At 42.3% G+C, this 20,454-nt stretch overlaps 1 protein-coding gene across 1 annotated transcript in view; it reads left to right on the top strand.

Annotated features, from left to right (window-relative positions):
- Positions 1-20,454, top strand: part of LOC150085916 (cytochrome P450 3A8-like) — a 45,360-nt gene that overhangs the window by 22,466 nt on the left and 2,440 nt on the right. The window contains exons 8-11 of the mRNA XM_090374297.1: positions 1,718-1,833; positions 9,887-10,013; positions 11,177-11,337; positions 17,422-17,510. Of these exons, the coding sequence (XP_090230423.1) occupies positions 1,718-1,833; positions 9,887-10,013; positions 11,177-11,337; positions 17,422-17,510 (493 nt within the window). The remainder of the gene's footprint in view (positions 1-1,717; positions 1,834-9,886; positions 10,014-11,176; positions 11,338-17,421; positions 17,511-20,454) is intronic.

Below are 20,454 nucleotides of genomic sequence, written 5' to 3' on the forward strand. Positions count from 1 at the left end.
TGGTTTATTTACCAGGTTAATTTGGTTTATCCTGGAGTCTGTTACAAGGCTTCCTTCTATAGTGGAGTGGACTTCTCTGGCCATCACAATTCTATCTCTTCAGCCAGACCGGATGGTGTGGGCAGCTACTGAAGAGGCTTAGGCGAGAAGCCGATGGCCACTTCGGCAGCGACGGTGACCAGCATCGATGACCGCAGGGATTCGCTAGACGACGGCGAACCGGAAGCAGCTATGTTGATGGTGGTGAAGATCTTCCGAGGAACATAGGAGAGATGTTGACTAGAACCTTTGGCGACGGAGACACCCCTTTGGTCTTATTTTGGACCCTTTTATATTCTGTGCTCTCCTTTGTACTCTAGAGTAAAACTCTCTCATTGGCCATTGGAAGTCACGAGTTTCCTGCCCAAGACGGTCCAGGGATGACTCATGCTTCCCAAAGGTCCCTCTTTCTCTGGTTCACTTATTTGGGCGCCGTGGTGCTGGAGACATTAATAAATAAAAACCGCTGGAAGTCTTGCCGACCTCCCACGACTTCCGTTCTGTTACCCCGGTTGTAGAATCTTTTGGGTATCGCGGCTGGCGAAGAGGGCCTGACCTATTGCATTCTTTCATTGTAGATTAATTGATGCAATTCTAGATGTAACCCTGATTACATTCTCTCAGGATCTCCGTATCCCATGTTCGACATATGCTGCGAATGTACTGCCCTTTAGCCCGGGTGCTATGATAGTCTTCGGGGAAGTTTTATCTTGCTTGTCATCAGATATGGGGAAGAAACTAGTTAGAGTGAGAGATTTTCACGTTCCCTGGGATACAAGCTTTGTCTATCTACAATGGCAATATTCTTTCTATTCTTTCAACTGGCAGTAGGTACCCACAGTTAGACAACTCAGGCTTGATGATGCTCCATTAAAATATTGATAACTGAATATTAGTATGGATAGGTTATAATTTCAGGGAAAGTAAAAACTCTCGGACTAATACCAATGGTACAACGGAAGAGTTTTTTCGGTAGAAAATAAGGACGTCAACAAAAACATAGTTGTCCGTAGAAATGCAGAAAGCAATACTACAAGTTAACTGCAATTTTGCTAATTCTTGTGAAGAATTTTACGAAGAAATAGCAAATAATGAAGAATTGTTTAGAAACATTCACTCGGTGTAAAAATATATTTAATTATATTATTTAATTTCCCTTGTTTTTATTGTTAAAAGAAGTATGTATTTTTATAAAATATTTAAGGGCAAAGGCCTCATGCTACGAGGTAGAATGACTAACATGTGGGTTAGTTCAAGGGCATCATTTTAACGTAGCCATCTACCAAATTAGTTAAATTAATTAATTAAATTGGCATCGTTTTGGTTATATCTCATATTGTGAATGCCCACACACCGAACAGAAGCCAACAAGCTTTGAAACGGTGCCGTCTGGGTGGTGGTGGTATTTTATTTTCTATGTGAATATTTTTATATATAAAAATTTAAAAAAAAATTTTGTGTATATTGTTTCTAGGGTGGTTGAAAATCCCCACCCTCCCTAGATCTCCCACATTGGAATACCTAAGATCTGGTCACTTTACATTAAGGGAAAAGTCTCTTTATTTTTTCCCTTTAAGCGAAGTATATTTAAAGTAGATATAAAAATTTAAAGTTTTTTTACCAAATTAAATTGACTATCGATACAAAGTTATAATAAAATTTTTTTGTTTTTACTTAGTTTTGTTTCCAATAATCGGAAGATTATTTCGTCTGAACTTGTTGTCGAAGAAAGAAACGGATTTCTTCCAGGACATAGTTCGGGAAGTAATTGACAACAGAAAGCAACAAACCAAGGTAAATCTTTCATTGGCGTATTTTTTCACAGTTCAGTGGCTTTTAGTAATCGATTTGTTAATGTACAGACTTCCTCAGAGTTATAAATAATAAATGCGTGTTCGTTAAAATGTTACCGTAATGAACAAAATGATACACAAAATCCCTCTAAATGGCACCTGTACGTGGTCAGGGGACCCCCAGTGATGCTGTTGAGCTTCCTGATTGACTTCACCGGGATTCAATGCTTATACCTTGTGATCCAGGGTCACATTATTGGGATCCGGCGTGTGCATCCTTGCCCCGGGACCATTGGAAACTCGGAAAGGGAGGGAGACCCTGGTGGGTGAGCGGTTGAACCCTAATACACCAGTCTTGCCCCTGCTTCGACAGGGCAAGGCTTCATGGCTTCTTACTGTTAGGTTCAACTGTATTCCAATAGGTCTCCTTCCCTCTGGTTCTGGGACAAGGACAAAACTTCTTGGAAATGTGGGTATGATGCTGTAATAACTAACTTGGCATCCCATTCACACTCAGTATCAACTAGTTCGAGTGGACATTCCCTCGTAGGGCTGCATGGTGGATACTTAGGGCATCAGAAAATTTTATTTTTCTAATGAGTAATTTAAACCCTTCTGTTGCTTTTGGAGACCAAAAAGGCCTCTTCCTAATCGATCAAAAGTATTGTCTGCTTCATGAAACGACATCACTCAGCCAGGCCTTGACGATTTCATTATTATTATGATGTCTAAGATGGCACCTAGACTTCCGTTTATCTCCACCTTGATAAACTGAATTTGTGCAGAACCTCTGCGAAACAGACCTGTATAGCAAGCCTGTTCGCCACCAGGAAGCAGCTGGCACCTGGACAGCTGCCCCCTAATGGCCGCCCCTAGTCACTTGGGACTATGCATGGTCTACTATTTTAACAGTGCCTCATGAACCAAAATCTCGCACCCACCGGAAGTAGTGCTTTACCGGTGTGCCAGCGATCCCGCTCCCATGCTGCCCACACCTGAGAGCCAGAAAAAAAAAATTTTAAAAATATATTAAAAATAATAATAATAATAATATATATATAACCAAATCTTAATTAGTAAGCATTAAATTATTCCAATGTCTTCTCCGTTGAAAAATAGTTACACAGAACTCTTGCAGTGCTTGAAATTTATCCTGATTAGCAATAAGATCACTTTCACAGCCTCTAACTAAATTACCAATCTTCACTTTTAGCCTTTCTCTATGTTCAACATACAAACTACAATCATATAATAAATGACTCCAATCTCAGGTTGACCGCAAGTGCATAAAGGAGAGCTGACTATACCAAAGTAATGTAGTTTAAAATTTAATGACCAGTTAAAATAAACGATGTTACCATAGAAGGAAAAAAACATTTGTTGTTACTATCATAAATAAATTTAACTGTTGGAATAAACAATCTAGTCACCTCCCCAGTTACACTAAGATCCCATCTCTGTTGCCACATACCAATCAACATTTTTCTTAGCTTTAGCTATCTCTATGGTGACATCAGATGTAATATTCATGAAAGAAACAACTATCCTTTTTTTTTAAGTAATAACAAAGGGCCCGATACACAATATACAAGTCCAGAGGCAAATGCCCGGCCAAAACCTGCAGAGCATTCGTTGAGACTGTTCTGCACAAACTAGAAATAACATAAAGCATTGAGCGCTGAATCGATAACAATTTCTGTTTAAATTTAACGTTAGTAACTCTGAAGTACCACGCTGATGCTCCGTACGCAACTATGGAATAGTATAAATTTAAAACTTTCCTTTTCAACCCCCAATCTGACCTAGTTAAACGAATTATTGCTGCACTAAATTTTTTAACTTTTTCGTGTAAGTAAATGAAATGTCAATAAAACGATAATCTATCATCAATTCTTATACCTAGATATTTCACCTCAGATACTAGGGGAATCTGCCTCCCCTTAATTAAAGCTTTTGGCGGTCGCGCATAATTTAGTTTCCCCTTAAGCAGCGTCATAACAGTTTTAGTTGTAGATATCAATAGCTTATGCAGATCAGTCCATAACATTAGACTTTCTAACACCTAGGCCACTCTTATTTCAAGCACAGACCTGGATTTAAAACCAAATCATCTGCATAAGCAATCTTATGCAGATTTTCAACTGATTGTTCTAGCCATAAATTAAGTACTAAGTTAAAAAAAAAAAAAAAAAAAAAAAAAAGTGGACCCAATACAGATCCTTGAGGACACCCTCTCGAAAGATTCCTATTAAACTGTAGATGCTTAGCTTTAAGTATCATTTTCCTACCACACGAATAACTCCGTATCGTTGTATACAATAAGTCTGGACATTGCAGACATTGATAAGGCAGGGTTAGACCATTTTTATCCATGACTTGATTCAGTTTTAAAAATAATCTTTCAAACATTTTGCCAAGATTGGCCAATAACGAATGCGGCGGCAATTGCCTAATGACGGTTTCATTAGCGGCATTTGTTGTGTCTCTGGCTACTTAGCCGTAGGGCCCCCAGTGGAAACCTAAGTTGCCCACCACCACCACTAGGAGGTGAGCCAGGTTGCCTTCACACTCTGGCTGATCTCCCCCAGGGTCTCCTGAACTTTCTGGACGGAGACCAAACAAAAAAAAAGGGAAGAGAGTAGGGAAGATAGTCGAAGTGGTGGAGTCAAAGTAGGCAAAAGGAGGAGGATGAGAAAAGAAGGCATCCTCCAGTGGAAAGAAGAGGTGGGAAGGGAGTAGTAGGAATCACCCCTGGTCTGGAGCCCACAGAAGGCCAAGGAAAGGAAGACAGCTTGTAGAACAAGGGAGGTCTGCAAAGTTGGGAAGGTGCAACGGGAAGTGTCTGAGTTTGATTTCTATCAGTTCAGTGCCGCCATTCCAACCAGGAAGATGGCCACGTGTTTGTCTTTAATTATTGCAGTATGGAATTTCCCAGCCCCATAGGCCTGTTTGAAGATGTCCAGTTAGGTGTTCAATCAGTTCTGATAGTGGCCGCTGATGAGGGAAGAGCAGGTACGAGGAGAGATCACAGCGGTTTCAGGAACGCCTGGTGTGGATGTTTATGTTGTGGGATAAATGGTGGAGAGATGATACCAACGCCTTTTGAAGACCGCTGAGGCATACCTGCTAAAAGCTAAAAACGCTTCTTTTGATTTTAACAGGTTGCTTTCCGGGCTGAGTGTGAGTAAATTTATATCCAGTAACAGTATATCACGTAGGTCTAAGTAGATGTTACACGAGTGCATTACGTGGTGCCAGTCCTCCAGTTCTCCACAAAAACAATGGGCATCGTTTACAAGCCCAAAGTCCTGAAGTCGCTTTTTGAATGACCCAAGGCCTGTCAGAAGAAAGGTAGCGTGTAAATTAGAGAAGAACCAGCCAAGTCTTTGTTTGTTGAGGTAGGAGACACTAGGTAGAACTGCGTTTGGTGGAATCATTCCAACGGATTTGCCAGAGGGAAACAAGTTCCTGCCAAGTACGCCGGAGTTCTTGTTTCGGATCTCCATCGACAATAGTTTTTATCCCCAGGAATTCAGTTTCTTTTTTCTTTCTGATGGCATGTGAAAGCGCTGTGAAGGCCGCTTGGAGGTCAAGGGGAATACAACCTGTTAATACTTGTAGTGCTGCTGTTCAGGTCGTTCTATAATCCCGAGTCATTTTTAATAACATCAACTGTTGTATCTGCAGAATAACGTTCTAGTGCTAATGATGGACAAACGTTGGAACCATACGGCAGCGCCGTATGTTACGAACGGTACAAAAACAGCTGAATAAAGAAGGTGGAGTGCAGTTCCCTTAAGACCCCAGTCTTTGCCGGTGAAGCGAGCAAGCATATTGATATAATTTTTGGCTTTCTCTTTCATGGACTTAGAAGTGGCATGAAAGTTCTGCGATCGTCTAGGGTAACACCTAAATATTTGAATGAACGTTGATTCTTGAGTGCATGTCCTTTATGACGAATGGTTGGTGGTCTGTTGATGTCAAGGCGGCCTTTGAGAAGCAGGGTTCTGCTTTTATCTGTAGAGATTTCCAGCTTATTCTCTTCAGCTCAAACCGACAGGGCATTCAAGACTGTGTTGGCTCTGGTCTCAATAGCTGCACGAGTAGGGCCCTCAAAAACGACAAACAGGTCATCTGCATATGAGATCTGTGTGGGGAAGTCCTGCAGGAGCCATTCATCCAGAATCATATTCCAAACAGCTGGCCCTAGAACAGAGCCCTGCAGGCAGCCTGTGGTGAGTTGGCGGGTGATACTATGAAATTTTGTTTTCATGGTAACTTTTCTGTTATGGAAGTAATCTGTAAGACATTTGAAGATGTTGAGGGAGCAGCCAGATATTCTGTCTCGCCGCAAGATCCCTGGCTATCAGACGGTGTCAAACGCTCCCTTAAAATTTTTAAAAATCGCCAGTACGTAATGGGCATCAGAATTATGTGCTAGCTGAGTGGTTTTCAGTAGTGCTTCAATATTTGAGCACTCCTGCTTGAAGCCAAACTGGAGTAGAAGCAAGTCCTTTAGTTTCATAGACAGACTGAAGCCGGATGAGAAGTAACCTCTCAAATACTTTTCCTAATATTGGCAGTAGAGCAATTGGACGGTATGCTTTGGCTGCGCCAGTGAGACGATTTCGATCCTTGGGTAAAAGCCTGAGGTTGGCATGATTCCAACCTGTAGGAAAGGAACCTTCATTAAGACACGTGTTGAATAGTTGTACTAGAACATCGGGTGCAACAAACCAATGGTGCTTGGACTCCCCCTCGATGAGGTTCAGTCCGGCAGCGTTTCCATTTTTGATTTTATTTATGACTAATGCAACCTCCTCGCCGACCGGGCTAGCCAGGTGGGTAAAGTGCCTGCCTGGCAACCCAAAGGTCGCGGGTTCGAATCCTGCCTCGGGCTTGGATCAAAGTACTGCAAAAAAAACATTGGGAGGTGCATTATGGCCACAGAAGCCGATGCGCCAACAACTACCAGAAAAAAAAAAAAAAAAGCAACCTCCTCTTCTGTGGCCGAGGGCAAGTAGCCCTAATTCTCAGTGATGACGTTTCCATGTACTTCAGTGTCATGATCAGGATTGTCTTGGTAGATTATTCTGTCTAGAATCTTGTTCATTGTCTCTTCCCAGGAATGCATCTCCGAGGAACCCTCAGAACGGATAGAATTTATATCTGTGGACCCGACTTTGTTCCTTATGAGCTTGTGCACCAAACCCCAACGGTTTTTATTGCCTTCCGTCTCCACCAGGGCACGCCAGGAACTTTGTTTGGCATGATAAATTTTGTTCGTGTATTCTCTCCGGATTGCATTGTATCTTTCCTTGTACTGTGCTACTGTTTGCGGTGGCTGTGTTTTTCATTTTAACTCTTTCCTTGCACGCTGGAGAGAGGAACGGAGATCTGAGAATTCTTCTGACCACCAGGGAACTGGTTTTGGATGTCGGGTACATTTTTTTCATCGAGGCACGTGATGCTTTATGGAGGAAGTCTTGCAGGAAATTAGTTTTCTGGTAGCTGTTCATGGTTCGAAAGCGCTCAGTTGAATGGTGGTGAAGAGCATCTCTGATTATGTTCTCAAAGACAGCCCATTTGGCAGTTCTAGTGGGGAATCTGATGGTATCGTGAACTTACATCGAACGAGTAAAGGTGCTGTTTTCAATGCTATATGTTTTAGTCGATGATCACTGGTGGTGGCAGTATCGTGTACTTGCCAGTGCCTTAGTCTGTTGACAAGAGAGGCGATTAATAGTGTGATATCCGGATTAGACTTCCCATTTCCCGAGCTGTATGTAGTTGGCTGTCCAGGTAGGTTGGCTAGTACAAGTCCACGAGAGACGATGAAGTCCTCTAGTAGGTCTCCTTTGTCGTCAGTGGTAGCATTTGAGTCAGCAGCTATGATAACATCTGCATTTCCAAGGAGGTCAAGGGGAGACGAGAAATGTGTGGTTGTATCTCGGTGCTAAATTGTAAATACGCCATGAGAAATGTGATGCAGCCAAAGTTGCCCTCAACAGTTGCCCCAGCCAGATGTGGGCAGCATAGGGAATCAGTTCTAGTGATGACTAGATCCGAATTGCGGACAATGATGGATGCGAGACAGTGCTGTTGTGTAGTTTGAATTTTTCTGTACATTAGGGGATAAACAGAGACCCTACCACATATGCAGTAGGGCTCTTGTAGAAGGAGAAAATCAAGATTAAATTCCTCCATAAGGAGATGAGATGCAACTGAAGTTGATTTTCGTGCGTTTATTTGGCCTATGCGAAGTCTGGATGATGGTAACTACGCTGTCCTGCTCTCCATAATTGGTGTTATTGCGTATTATTTCAGCTGCTGTCTTGTAAATAAGGCATGATCCATTTCTCACAGCGTGGTCACTAGGTTTGTTGATGGCTTTACAATTGGCACATTTAGGTGGGGAAGTTTTATTGGGGCATTCTTTGTAAAGGTGGGCGGCTTCTGCACAGTGGCCGCATACGGCTTTTGTTTCAGATATTTGGCTGATATGTGCCCGTATCCTAAACAGTTATAACATTTCAACTGGTACAAAATCTCTTATCCTATGTGAGGACCAGCCTAGAAAGATTCTTTCTTGAATAATTAATTGTTTTCTGATTCTGGGAGATACTTCTATGATCCAATTTCGGCGATCACGTACCCTACTTTTAGTGGAGTATTTGATCTTAACTTCACTATAAGCATCCTCCTTCTCCATAGTCTCATAAAGATTCCTGTTGTACATGTCTTTAATTAAGTCATCCTTCTGGATGGAGCTTTCTATATCAAATACTATCAAGCTTGTCCCCCGAAGCTTGGGGGTCTCGAAGACAAGACTAGTATCCACTTCGGTCCCGCAGGATTTTATCTTATCTAAGTCAGATTTCGTGGCTGTTTCAAGAATGATTCCTTTGTCCCTGATCTTGCGGATACTTTTAATCTTGACATTACCTAGGTTTGGTTTGATAGTCTGACGGTTTCATTAGCCAATCGCCGTCCACTTTTCTATTACTACGAAATTTTTTATATAGGACATGGTTTTGGTGCATTATATTAGAAAACTTAAACTGCCCAGTAAAACTTTACTGTACGTCCCAAAGCCACAGGTGTTTTACCTGCCGAAAGGACGGCTACTCGCAAACAGCCAGTCAAGGCTCCCCTGCGTGTGCTATACGTCGTGCCAAAGACCACGACAGCAAGGAAGGTTCAGCTTCCAAGTTGATCTGTACAAATTTCCAAAGATTGCACCTTGCATACTCTCGAGCGTGCCAGCGCTGGAAGAAAGAAAAAGAAATTCAAAAACTGAAAACAGAGCTGAACATCTCTTATCATGACATCATAAAACGCATCTAACCAATAAATAACGCAACCCCCTCATATGCCCAGAAAGTTTCTGGGAAGCGTACCAATGGGAAACAAACTGAAACGACTACTCCAAGCGGGTCACTCACTCCCTTTGCACACCATTTACTGAGCTCACAAAAGCCTGCTCAAAAAAATTGTCAGCTGCCACTCCAAAATCAGTACGTCCTGGTTTAAAGCTTTTATTTTATTTTTTTATTTTTTGTTAGTGCATTTTCTTCTGTGGCCATAATGCACCTCCCAAGGTTTTTGCATTTTACTCTGATCCAAGCCCGAGGCGGGATTCGAACCCGCGACCTTTGGGTTGCCAGGCAGGCCATTTACCCACCTGGCTAGCCCGGTCGGCAAAGCTTTTATTTAAAGTGCCATTAGCTTTGCTTCATTGCGAAGGCTTTAATTTCGTTCAGAAAATCATTTATGCCACTGGAAGGCTTTCCCAATGATTGAAATTTTTCCTTAAATTCCACTTCTTTCATGGTGAAGGTTGTCCTGCCTGTTTTCTCCAGTGAGTACAATTAAACGACAGGTTCTTGCACGGTCAGACTCGATTATAGTATAAGCTTCTTTGTGGTACGTTACTGAGGCAATTCGAGTAATTTTTAACTCAATGAGACGTTTGATACTTAGATAAATCTTGTTGCTTATTTGAGTGTAGAAATCCGTATAATTAATAAATTTGTTCTAAAATTGTTTTTCAGCCTAGAAATGACTTCCTGCAGATGATGATGGACGCAGCTAAGGAGACACAAACTGAAGACGTCGAGAATGCTGAAAATGGAGCTGACAACGTTAAGCAGATGTTTCGTTATAATCCTCAGTACAAAGGTAGAATATGGGCATCCCAGTTTTCTAAAGAGAACACATTTCTGAACAGAATACAAACATCTTAAAACAACCCATAAGAAAAAAACATTGAATGTTCTTAAATCAGGCCTGTTAAACCTTATAAGACGGCCGGTTCTTGTCAAGGAAAGCGCAACGTTTGGTTTCTTCGTTTCATATTTATATCGTTAAAAGTAGAATCTATCCAAACATCTGATAACGGAATTAGAGATTTTAAATTCAGCTGACATAATTTGTTTTGATCTATGGATTAGCTTTTTACGTCTTAAAAATTTACATGTAGTCTTATTTCCGAGCCCTAATTTAGAAAGCGAGTGTCAGTCTGTAAGTGATAAATAAATAAATAAAACTGCAGCCATTATCAACCCATTGCAAGATGGAAGCCTCCTCAACGTTCAGGGAAATGGACCATAATCTGCCACGCTGGTCCAGTACGGGTTGGTAGATTGACTGTATTTAGCAATCGGGGCTTGAACCCCCACCTACTTAAAGAGCGTGGGCTACTTCACTCCCGCTCCTGACCACTTGGCTACGGAGGCCTCTTTCATGATTCGATTTTATGATCTGATAGACCGTGTATTGTCAGTATTTCGTGTTGAAAAGCGCGAGTATTTTCTATTAATTTGAGTTAAAATTCGGCACGTAAATATTGAGCAAACCTTGTCCTTCTTTGATTCAAAGTATTAACTGAACAACCGTGCACGATTATGACAATTTGGACCCACTGTGTTTTGTTTAAGTCGAGACAGTTCGAGTATTTTTAGACTTCGCAGCCAAATTTCTGCCTGTAGCAATGTTGTTGTGTTTTGCTGATGTCGCGTGCCTTTCCCATGGCACACTTTTAATGAGTCACCGGCGCTGCAGCCCTTATTACGAGCCTGTCGAAGGTGGCACAGCATGTCGCGGGCTGTTTTATTTGTTTATTTATTTTATTTTCTCTAATATTACTAATAAACAGTTTTTTTTTTCCTACTGATATTCAGCAATTGAGTTTTCTGTCGAACTTTTCCTGTAAGTTGGTTGTTACTTAATGTACTTTACTGTGACTGGAATTTATCCATTTGTGATAAAAAAAAATTAAAAAAAAACCACTCCACTCCTTGCATTATTAGTAAAATAGACTGACACACGCTGTCCTCTTACAGAACTGACCCACGATGAGTTGCTGGCTCAGTGTTTTCTGTTCTTCATTGCTGGATACGACACCACTGCATCTACGCTGTCTTTTGTTGCTTATCTCTTGGCCTTGAATCCTCCTTGTCAGGAGAAGCTTATAGAGGAAGTGGACAGGACCTTCGACGAATATGTGCGTATCTTTTGATTTAGCCTTTTATTTAATATTTGTTTTCTGTAGAAATCCAATACGAACCTCCCGGCAATTGGACATTGACTGCACATTGTAGCAAATAAGTAACACTTAAAAGGGATTTTTTGCATAAGTAATTTGTAAGAATTTGTACGAAAATACTTGCCTATCTTGCAACCGGATGCAAAGATAGAACTAGTAAGTTTATATTTATTTAATATGAATGTATGAACCAAAAACGTGGCACGTTTTTTGTTCACACCAAAACTGAACCAAAAACTTGCCACTTGCGGTTCAGCAAGTCCTTGCAGTGACTATATATATATATATATATATATATATATATATATATATATATATATATATATATATTTTTTTTTTTTTACCGATTAGTAATTGTAAAGTGTTGACTACCAGCATTTATTAACATCTTAAAAGGAGCTTAACGTAGGTAGTGTGTTTAGTGTCAAACGGCACCAGGGGTTCCTCCATCTCCGCGTGCTATACATTGTGGGTGTGAAACAGAACACTGTCAATGCCAGAGGTTTAAAAGTATATGGATTTTGTATTTGTGTAGTGTCGTGTACCGTTGTTCATTTAGCCGCTGGGCCCCTAATGGGACCCAACGTTGCCCCACTCCGCCCCGTGGAGGCAGACCAGGTACACCACTATTATAGTTATTTCCTCTGGCAGGTCCTGCCACCTAATTTCCTGAGATTTCAGTGGCAAGGACCTAAAAAAAAAAAAAAAAACCGCTATAGATAGGGGTCAGCCAAAACAAAGGGAGTACTAGTTGGGCGATTTGATGTTGTTAAGTTTTTGGGTGTAGGGCTCAAGCAATTTGGAGTTGATTCAGACACTAGTTGTAAGTTAGAGAAGGGGAGGGAGACTGAAGACTGGGGGGAAAAATAGAGATACGGGGTCCATAGGGAAGATGACCCCAAGTCAGTGGAGCAGGCCCATGCCCCACCAGAGTGAAAAAGAGGGGTGGCGAGGGGGGAGGACACCAGGGAGTGGAGGCAAAGGACCACGCAATGGAGCGTGGCTAGGGAGGCCTAAAGGCAGCAGCTGAGCTGTGCTGGTGTAGGTTCTGTCACTCCTGGGACGAAGGAAGGAAGGAAGGAGTTTTTTTTGTTTTTTTTCGTTCTCCTGAGAGGACCATCATATCCAAGAAGTTTCTTACTTTGATCTTCAATGGGTGGTGTTTGGGTGCCGAACCCGTCTAGCAGTGAAGACAGACTGTGCATACTCTGTAAAGGCGGCATAGCGCTGCTCGTCCATTATAATCAGGTGCTCACAATGCCGGGGATTTTCTTGCATTTTAGTGGCAAACCTTAGCCGGAACTCGTCATATTCATGTCAATCATACATCACGTGATCCCACGTTTCTTCAGCCGCGCAGTGACACAGCGGATCTTCTTCAATGCCTAGGGATGTTAGTTTCGCTTTAAAGGGTCCGTGGCCTGTAAATAGAAATGTAGTATGGAGGCCTGGTGAGTACCATGGAGGAGGCTTTGGACTGATGAGGTTCACAGAGGGAATGAACTTTTTGGTTATCAATCCTTTGTTGGTGGTGTCCCATGTCTCTTGCCAGATCCTTAACGTAGATAGCACAGTTTCCTGTGCATTAAATATATGTAGAAGAAACTGTTGAAACGTTAATGGCGGCATATGTGGACTATTTCAGCGAATTGCGCTGAAATAATGAAACGGTTTGGCATCCTGAAGAGATACTGTTGATATCCCGTAGATATACAGAGACAACCTCTTCCAAATGCAGAAACCTACCCAGTCCAGTGCCGTTACTGACACGGACGGGAACTTGTACTCCCTGATTACCGGAGCACCAGCTTTATATTCTTCATTCAAATTCTTTTTACTTTCCTACCCCTATAATTCTTCCACACTCTGAGCTATTAGTGCAATACGAGGGCAGGAGTGGCTATTGCTATCCTAATTATCTTCCTAACTTCGTCTTCCATTAGCTAAACAGCCAGACATTGACTGCTAATTGTAACACACATTCATATGAAATAAATAAATAAATCAATATATATATATATATATATATATATATATATATACACACACACATACACAGGGTGGCTCAAAAATACACGGCATAACTTCAGGAATGAGTTCCTCATATGTAGACAATAAAAATATTTTATATCAACATAGATCCGGAAATGCTTGGTTTCCGAGTTTTGAAGATCTGTCTGTGACACTTAACTGTTCACATCACCTTATAATAATTGTTCAAAATGTCCACCTTCGTCTGAATACAGGCCTCACATCGACATCTCACGGACTTGCGAAGGCGATGCCAAATTCCTGTCATGTTTCGTACTGTCTCACAACCTACCACAATTCAATTGCGGAGAGTTCCCACATCAGCTACCGGAGTCGAATACACCAATGACTTTAAATGGCTCCACAAGAACAAATTTAGCGAGTTTAAATCAGCTGAGCGTGGAGGTCAGGCAGTTGGTCCACTTCCACCTATCCACCGACCAGGAAACATTCGATTCAGGAAATTGCGAGCTAGGTTGCTGAAATGTGCGGGAGCGCATTCGTGCATGAAGTGTGCTTGTTGGCGAATGATCAGTGGCGTGTCATCCAAGAAATCAGGCATGTTGTTTTCCAGAAAGTTTCTGTACGCCTGCCCTGTGAGTTTGTTTGGAAGTTCATGGGGCCCAAATAACTTATCACCAAAAACATCCGCTCAAATGTTGAGGCTCAACCGCTGTTGGTGATGTGACGGAAGAATTGCATGTGGGTTTTCCTTAGCCCATACATGCTGATTGTGAAAGTTTTGGATTCAGTCTCGTGTGAACTGTCCTTCATCTGTGAATATCACTAAGGCAGGAAAGCGAGGAGTTGTACCGCACTGCTGCAAGGACCACTGGCAAAACATTACTCGCGCAAGGTAATCTGCTGGTGACAGGCATGTACCCGTTGCAGATGGTAAGGATACAGTTGGTGTTCTCGCAACACTCTCCAAATAGTCGAACGTTGAACAGCCAGTTGCATTGCTGTTCTGCGTGTGCTGATTCCAGTAGTGGCATGCACAACATCCAAAATCTCCTCCTCTACTTCAGGAGTCGTAGATCTTGGTCGTCCTCTTTCGGCAGCACGAGGTGTAAAGGTCCCATGTTCACAAAGGCAGCGAGGATACCTTCAAACGTTTTCCTGTCTGGATATCTTCGTTCTGGGAACCTTTTTGTGGTACAAACGACGAGCCTCCAAAGCATTGCCGTCCGCCAAACCGTACATAAAGTGCATATCCGCTTGCTCCTGATTTGAGTACATGGTCGGAATGGGAAACCACCAGATTCTGTCAGTACCTTGTGATGAAGGAAATCACATGCGGGAGATAAGACATTCTGTTTAATAACTCGGGAACCAAGCATTTCCGGAACTATGTTGATATAAAATATTTTTATTATCAACATATGAGGAACTCAATCCTGAAGGTATGCCATGTATTTTTCAGACACCCTGTATATGTAATTTATTTATTATGGTTACCTGACCCAATAACTTCACCCACCTAGGATTATTATGTCCATAAACTGCTTGTGCCCTCTGGTCGGTTTGCTTGTTTTGCTCAACGAAGAACCCAAGTTTTGGACGAAAGAGAGAGAAACCTTGCTACCTCGCCTGAGACCGGCTAACTCAGCCACAGAGTGAAAAGAACCCATAACATCTATGCGTCATTCACAGGATTCGAACTCGAGCCTTTTCCACTCGATGTGGAAAAGATGGTGATTATAACCACTATGCCACTCTTGAGAACACTAATATCTCTTCGAAGTCGAATTGCATTCAGTTCAGATAGAGAGAATTATCAAAGGACGTGTGGTACATGCATTTCAGTTGACCACGTGAATAAATACTGTACCGTACTTGTATTCTCTATCTTGCAAAGAATTCTGGCCTATGTGGCTGCCTCGTAGTATAAATATACTTAGACTATAAGGTATATCCATTCGCTGGAATCAAGATTGCCTAATCGGTCTTGAGAGTGGATACGATATGGTCTCTTGCCTATCGCTATTGTAGCATTCATGTGTTGAATACTTCCCGTGCTCTTTAATACTGTTGTGCAAAACTTAGGTACCAACACTATTTCTAAACCGCAAAATCTTTACTTAAGATACTCTTTACTGATTAAAGTAGATTCAGTCTCAGCAGCGATTCTGGACGTCAGCTAATCAGGCGAGAAGTTGGTACACGGTATCACCCCACAAACATCACTGAAAGGGATCGATATGGCGGTCGAGGTGTTCTCGTCTGGGGAGGCGTTACCTTGGATGGACTTACACAACTCCAGATCCTGGAAGGCGGTACTGTAGTGAGATAATCCTTCCCCATGTGCGTCTGTTACGAGGTGCCATTGGCCCCAAGTTCGTGTTTATGGATGATAACGCCACACCCCCATCTTGCTGCAGCTGTTGATATGCTTTTGGAAAGTGAGGATATTGTTCCTATGGACTGGCTGGTCTGCCCGTTCCTGCAATCTAAATCCCATCGAACACACATGGGACGCTCTCGGGAAACGTCTAGCGGCACGTCCACACCACCAGAAAATATTCACCAGCTGAAGATGGCGCTGACAGAGGAATGGACGATGTTACCGCAAGAACTTATCAACAACGTTGTTCTAAGTATGGACAGGCGGGGCAAAGCCTGCATCGACATTAGTGGTGGCCATATCTCCTACTGAGGACCACCTCTTCCCTTTGTTCCATCTTTGGCAGTGATGCATGTGTATCATGGCAGCCAGTGCAATGTTGCCATTTTTTAATAACTCCCCCTGTATAGTTTTGTTTCCGTTGTTGTGTCGGTGTTCTTTCCTTCATCATTTCTGTACCTCGCGAGGTTCCTTTGGTATGTTTTTCCCATATCCAGGCCACTCATGTGAGAAGTTACAGGTGTTAAAACATGACTGGTCTTTAAATTTTGCACACTAGTGTAAAAATCCCTGTCAGCCATAGAGCCAGACAGCTTCTGTGTGCTTGTGAAGTGCGTATTTCTGATGAAAGCAACACTACAGTTGGGACCCACTAGCCCCTTGATGGCAGTGTTACAGTTTTGTAGTAGAGAAGGTTGCGATGGAGTTGGCCACCTGGTAATGAGGGCGGCCGAAAGATCGGCGCTATATTAGTAGTGGCGACTGATACAAGAAAGCATCAGCCAGAAATAAACTTTCCACATCACCTGTCCTACCCCTCCAATAATTTGTTTAGTTCTTCCTTGAATTTATTCAAACTGCCCACTTCCACTACAGCAAATAGGAATTTGTTCCAACGATTAGCCACCCTGTGGCTGAAGAAAAACGCCCTCACATCTATCTATCTATTCAGCAACCATCCTTCCTCAATTTGAATTTGTGCTCTCTCACTTGTATAGTCCGAGCAAGAGGAAATATTCCATCAGCACTGAGCTTGCTCAATACATTCAAACCCTTAAACACTTCAATCAGATCACCTCGCAGGGGCCTAGTCTCCAGATGCTGCAATTTGCAGAACTGAAGTCTTTCTTGGTAAGAGCACCCCTTTGTTCCCCTCACTAATCTCCTCTTCCTTCTGTGCACTCGTTCCGGCAGATCTGCATCCTAAGATGATGTCTCCAGACCTGTATACAGTACTCAAGATGCGGCCTAACCATGTTGTAATTATCTTTTCCTACCCAAATTTTCTGTTTCATTTGTTTGCTTGAATCAAACATGTACTATGCATTTGATTTTAGATATTTCAATCATAAGGTTTAAAACTTGTTTTTTTTCCAGACACAACGCGGAAAAGTCTTTTGAGTAACTCATCAAAATATCTTATTTAGAGTTATCTTTAAATGTTAAGAATTTATCTTGTTTTTTTTTTAAGTCTATCTTCTGTTTTGAAACATGCACAGAAATTTAAATTTCGGTTTTGTCCTCTCACTAAATATATACTTTAGTAGATTAAAATTCTAAACATTTTTTCTATTGCTGTTTTTTCTTTGATTTTGAATTTTCTGCTATCTGTTTGATTTTTTAATTTTTTAAAATTTATTTAATTTTAAATGTTTAATTTCCACCAGGGGGAACTAAGCTACGACACCATCAGCAATATGAAATATTTGGACTGGGTTGTTTCAGAAACTCTACGAATATTCCCTCCTATATTAACGTATGTATGTTTTTTTTTCAATGTAAATTTTAAGTCATAAGTTATTGAAAATGCTGTTTTTCTTTCACTTTAAATTTGAAACTTAGTGCCATTTATCAGTTGATATTTTTTTGGCGCACCCTGTCTCGACTACGGAAAACAGTTGTGGGAATGAACGTAAATTCTGTGTGAAATCTTCCCTGAATGCAAATTAAGAAAACAGCTTTCTATAGCCTGAAAATCGAACTCCGCAAAACTTGCAAAAATTATACAATCATTAAATATTTGAAATCATTTCTGGAGCATGGGGACTTGTTTACCGTCCACACGAAAAATTGCTCAATCGGCGATCACTCCTGAAGGCACTATGAGTTGCTTTTGGAATGCCACGGTCAATAACATCTTGGCCCACATTTTCCTTGAGGATGCGCATCCTGCTACAGCGCATCAAATAGGAACATGCACCCACAACCAAGCAGAAAGCTGTGAGTATAACTAGTACCACTGCTCAAACTATGTAGATTCCAGAGCGCGTCTTATTACGTCCATTATATTGTTTTCCTCTGGACTAGACCACTGTTTCCTCGCTGTACAGGACATCGCGCTGTCACAGTTCGCATAGGATTAGATATTACGAGGCCTCCCCGAATCAAAGTCCAGGGGAAAACCGTCAAACTCGCAATGGAATTAAAATATTTGGGAGTCATGCTCGATAGGAATATATCCTTCACACCACATCTGACATATATCAGGAATAAAATCAGAAACTATTCTGCACTCTTTGCAAGAGTTACACTTAAGGACTGGGGCTTGAGGAAAAGGACCCTTGCCCACTTCTACACGACAGTATTTCTGCCAGCCATTTCATGTGCCTCCGGAGTCCGGTACCACAAAGCGACTACCGCGGTCAACAGGAGAAAACTCGAGACGATACAAAGATATACACTGCTAACGATCTCCAGAGCCTGCAGGACGGTGAGTACTCACGCTCTGCAGGTCCTTATGGGTGCCCTCCCCCTGGACCTGGAGATCGTTCGTCGCGGAATCGTCCACCCGCCAGAACTACACGATGACTTAGCCAATGACCCTAAAATGGAAAAGAAGCGACTCACACTGTATCTCCAACAGACCTGGCAAACCCGCTGGGAAAATTCAATCAAAGGTGAAACCACTCTAATATTCGTGCCGACAATGCAGACAGTATATCCAAAATATCCCCATTGGCGCTCTACAGGACTCCTGGTCTCATACCTACTCACCGGACATGGTGCATTCAGACACAAGCTATCAGGCTTCCGACTCAGTGACACTCCTCTCTGCCACTGCGGCCAAACAGAAACATGGGAGCACCTCGTGTATCACTGTCACCTGTATGAAGCTGCCTGCCTGCTCATCACTGAAATTCGATTCACACTGCAAAACCAGGAACACCTCATCCTGGAAGAAGAAGAGAGCTACAAAGCGTTAACAAAATTCGCTCAGGGCCTCTTCAGCAGAAGACGGACCTTCCCCCAGCCGCAACTACTGCAATGAATTTAATGCAAGTACCCATCAAATCTGCCCATAATCTGAAAAATAGTTTGGCACCCCTAAGGACCACCAGAACAAATCAAACCCGCAGGGATCCGACTTCATAGCAGAAGGACCAAAATAAAATCACAAATGCACATCCAAACTGACTGGACTAAATAACCTCGGATGGGACCCTAACCAATGAATGACTACAAAATAAACTGGACTTTTGGAAACCTCGGACTGGACAATAGCCCAGAAATGACATTCCACCGACTGAAGAAACTGCAGAGCCTCTCTGCGCACTAGCCTTATTGGCGATCTGAGCCGCCACCTTTCCTTGCCTGGCCCACTTTTTCTTCCCTTTCCCTGGCCGGGGGGGGAGGTGACGGTCCTTCTGTCTCCTTGCCACCCACACTTTCCCTTCTGGTGGGGAATAGGCATGCCCCACCAAATCTTGGAGTCACCTCCCTATCGACACCATTCTTCTGTTTGTCGACCCCCCAGCCCTCACTCTCCCTCCCACTCTATCTGCACGCAAGTGAAAGCCCCATGCATCCAAAGTTAATTACAACCAAATTAGATTCGCCCACAATTTCGACCTCACAATTCTAGCGCAACCATCACGCGATCATCTCTCATTTTTTTTTATTTAGTTATTTTTATTTTTTATTCTTTTTATTTTTTTTATTTATTTATTATTATTTTTTTTTTTTTTTGTACTTCCTAGCCACTGAAATCTCAGGAAACTAGGTGGCAGCACCTGCCAGAGTACTTATTTCAAATATTGGTGTGCCTGGTCTGTCTCCACGGGGCAAAGTGTGGGCAACGTCTAGCCTCAGCAGAGGCCTGTTCGCTAGATGGCCAGAATAACAACGGTACACAGCACTACTCATGTGCAGTATCCATACACTTTTAAATCTCTACCTTTACAGCATACTGTATCACACGACAATGTAAACTACGCGGAGATGGGGAAAACCCCTGGTGCCGTTTGACCCCAAACACACTTTACACTAGCTCGCACAGGAAGTGTTCACGAAACTTAGGAGCAACCCGAGAATCCAAACCAACTTCATTTCAGCTCAATCTGAAGATTAATACCAAACTCGACAATCTACGCTGACTTGACTATATAATCATCTAACCCACAGCGGGTAGAAATTCACCTGCAAACCTTGTTGTGGGACAGGTGGAACTGTTGTCTTCGGATGACCTATGCCATTCCGGAGCTCATCTTTTTGCGGCACCCCAGCCGTGCAATCTTTTATCATTTGCCTGGGCCTGGGCAGGCTCGCACCCCAACCCAGGGACATCCGAACTCTTCGCCCCTCACCACCTCACTCATTAAAGGATACCCTCTTTCTTCGTATTCCCATCTTCTCATTTTACTTTCCTCTCTCAAACTGTTTCTCGAACTCACTTTAATTTCCTCCTTTTTTTCTTTTTCTTT

Source organism: Mastigoproctus giganteus, chromosome 5 (assembly GCF_048544385.1).
Source record: "Mastigoproctus giganteus isolate SK-2022 chromosome 5, ASM4854438v1, whole genome shotgun sequence".
Classification (NCBI taxonomy): Eukaryota; Metazoa; Arthropoda; class Arachnida; order Uropygi; family Thelyphonidae; genus Mastigoproctus; species Mastigoproctus giganteus.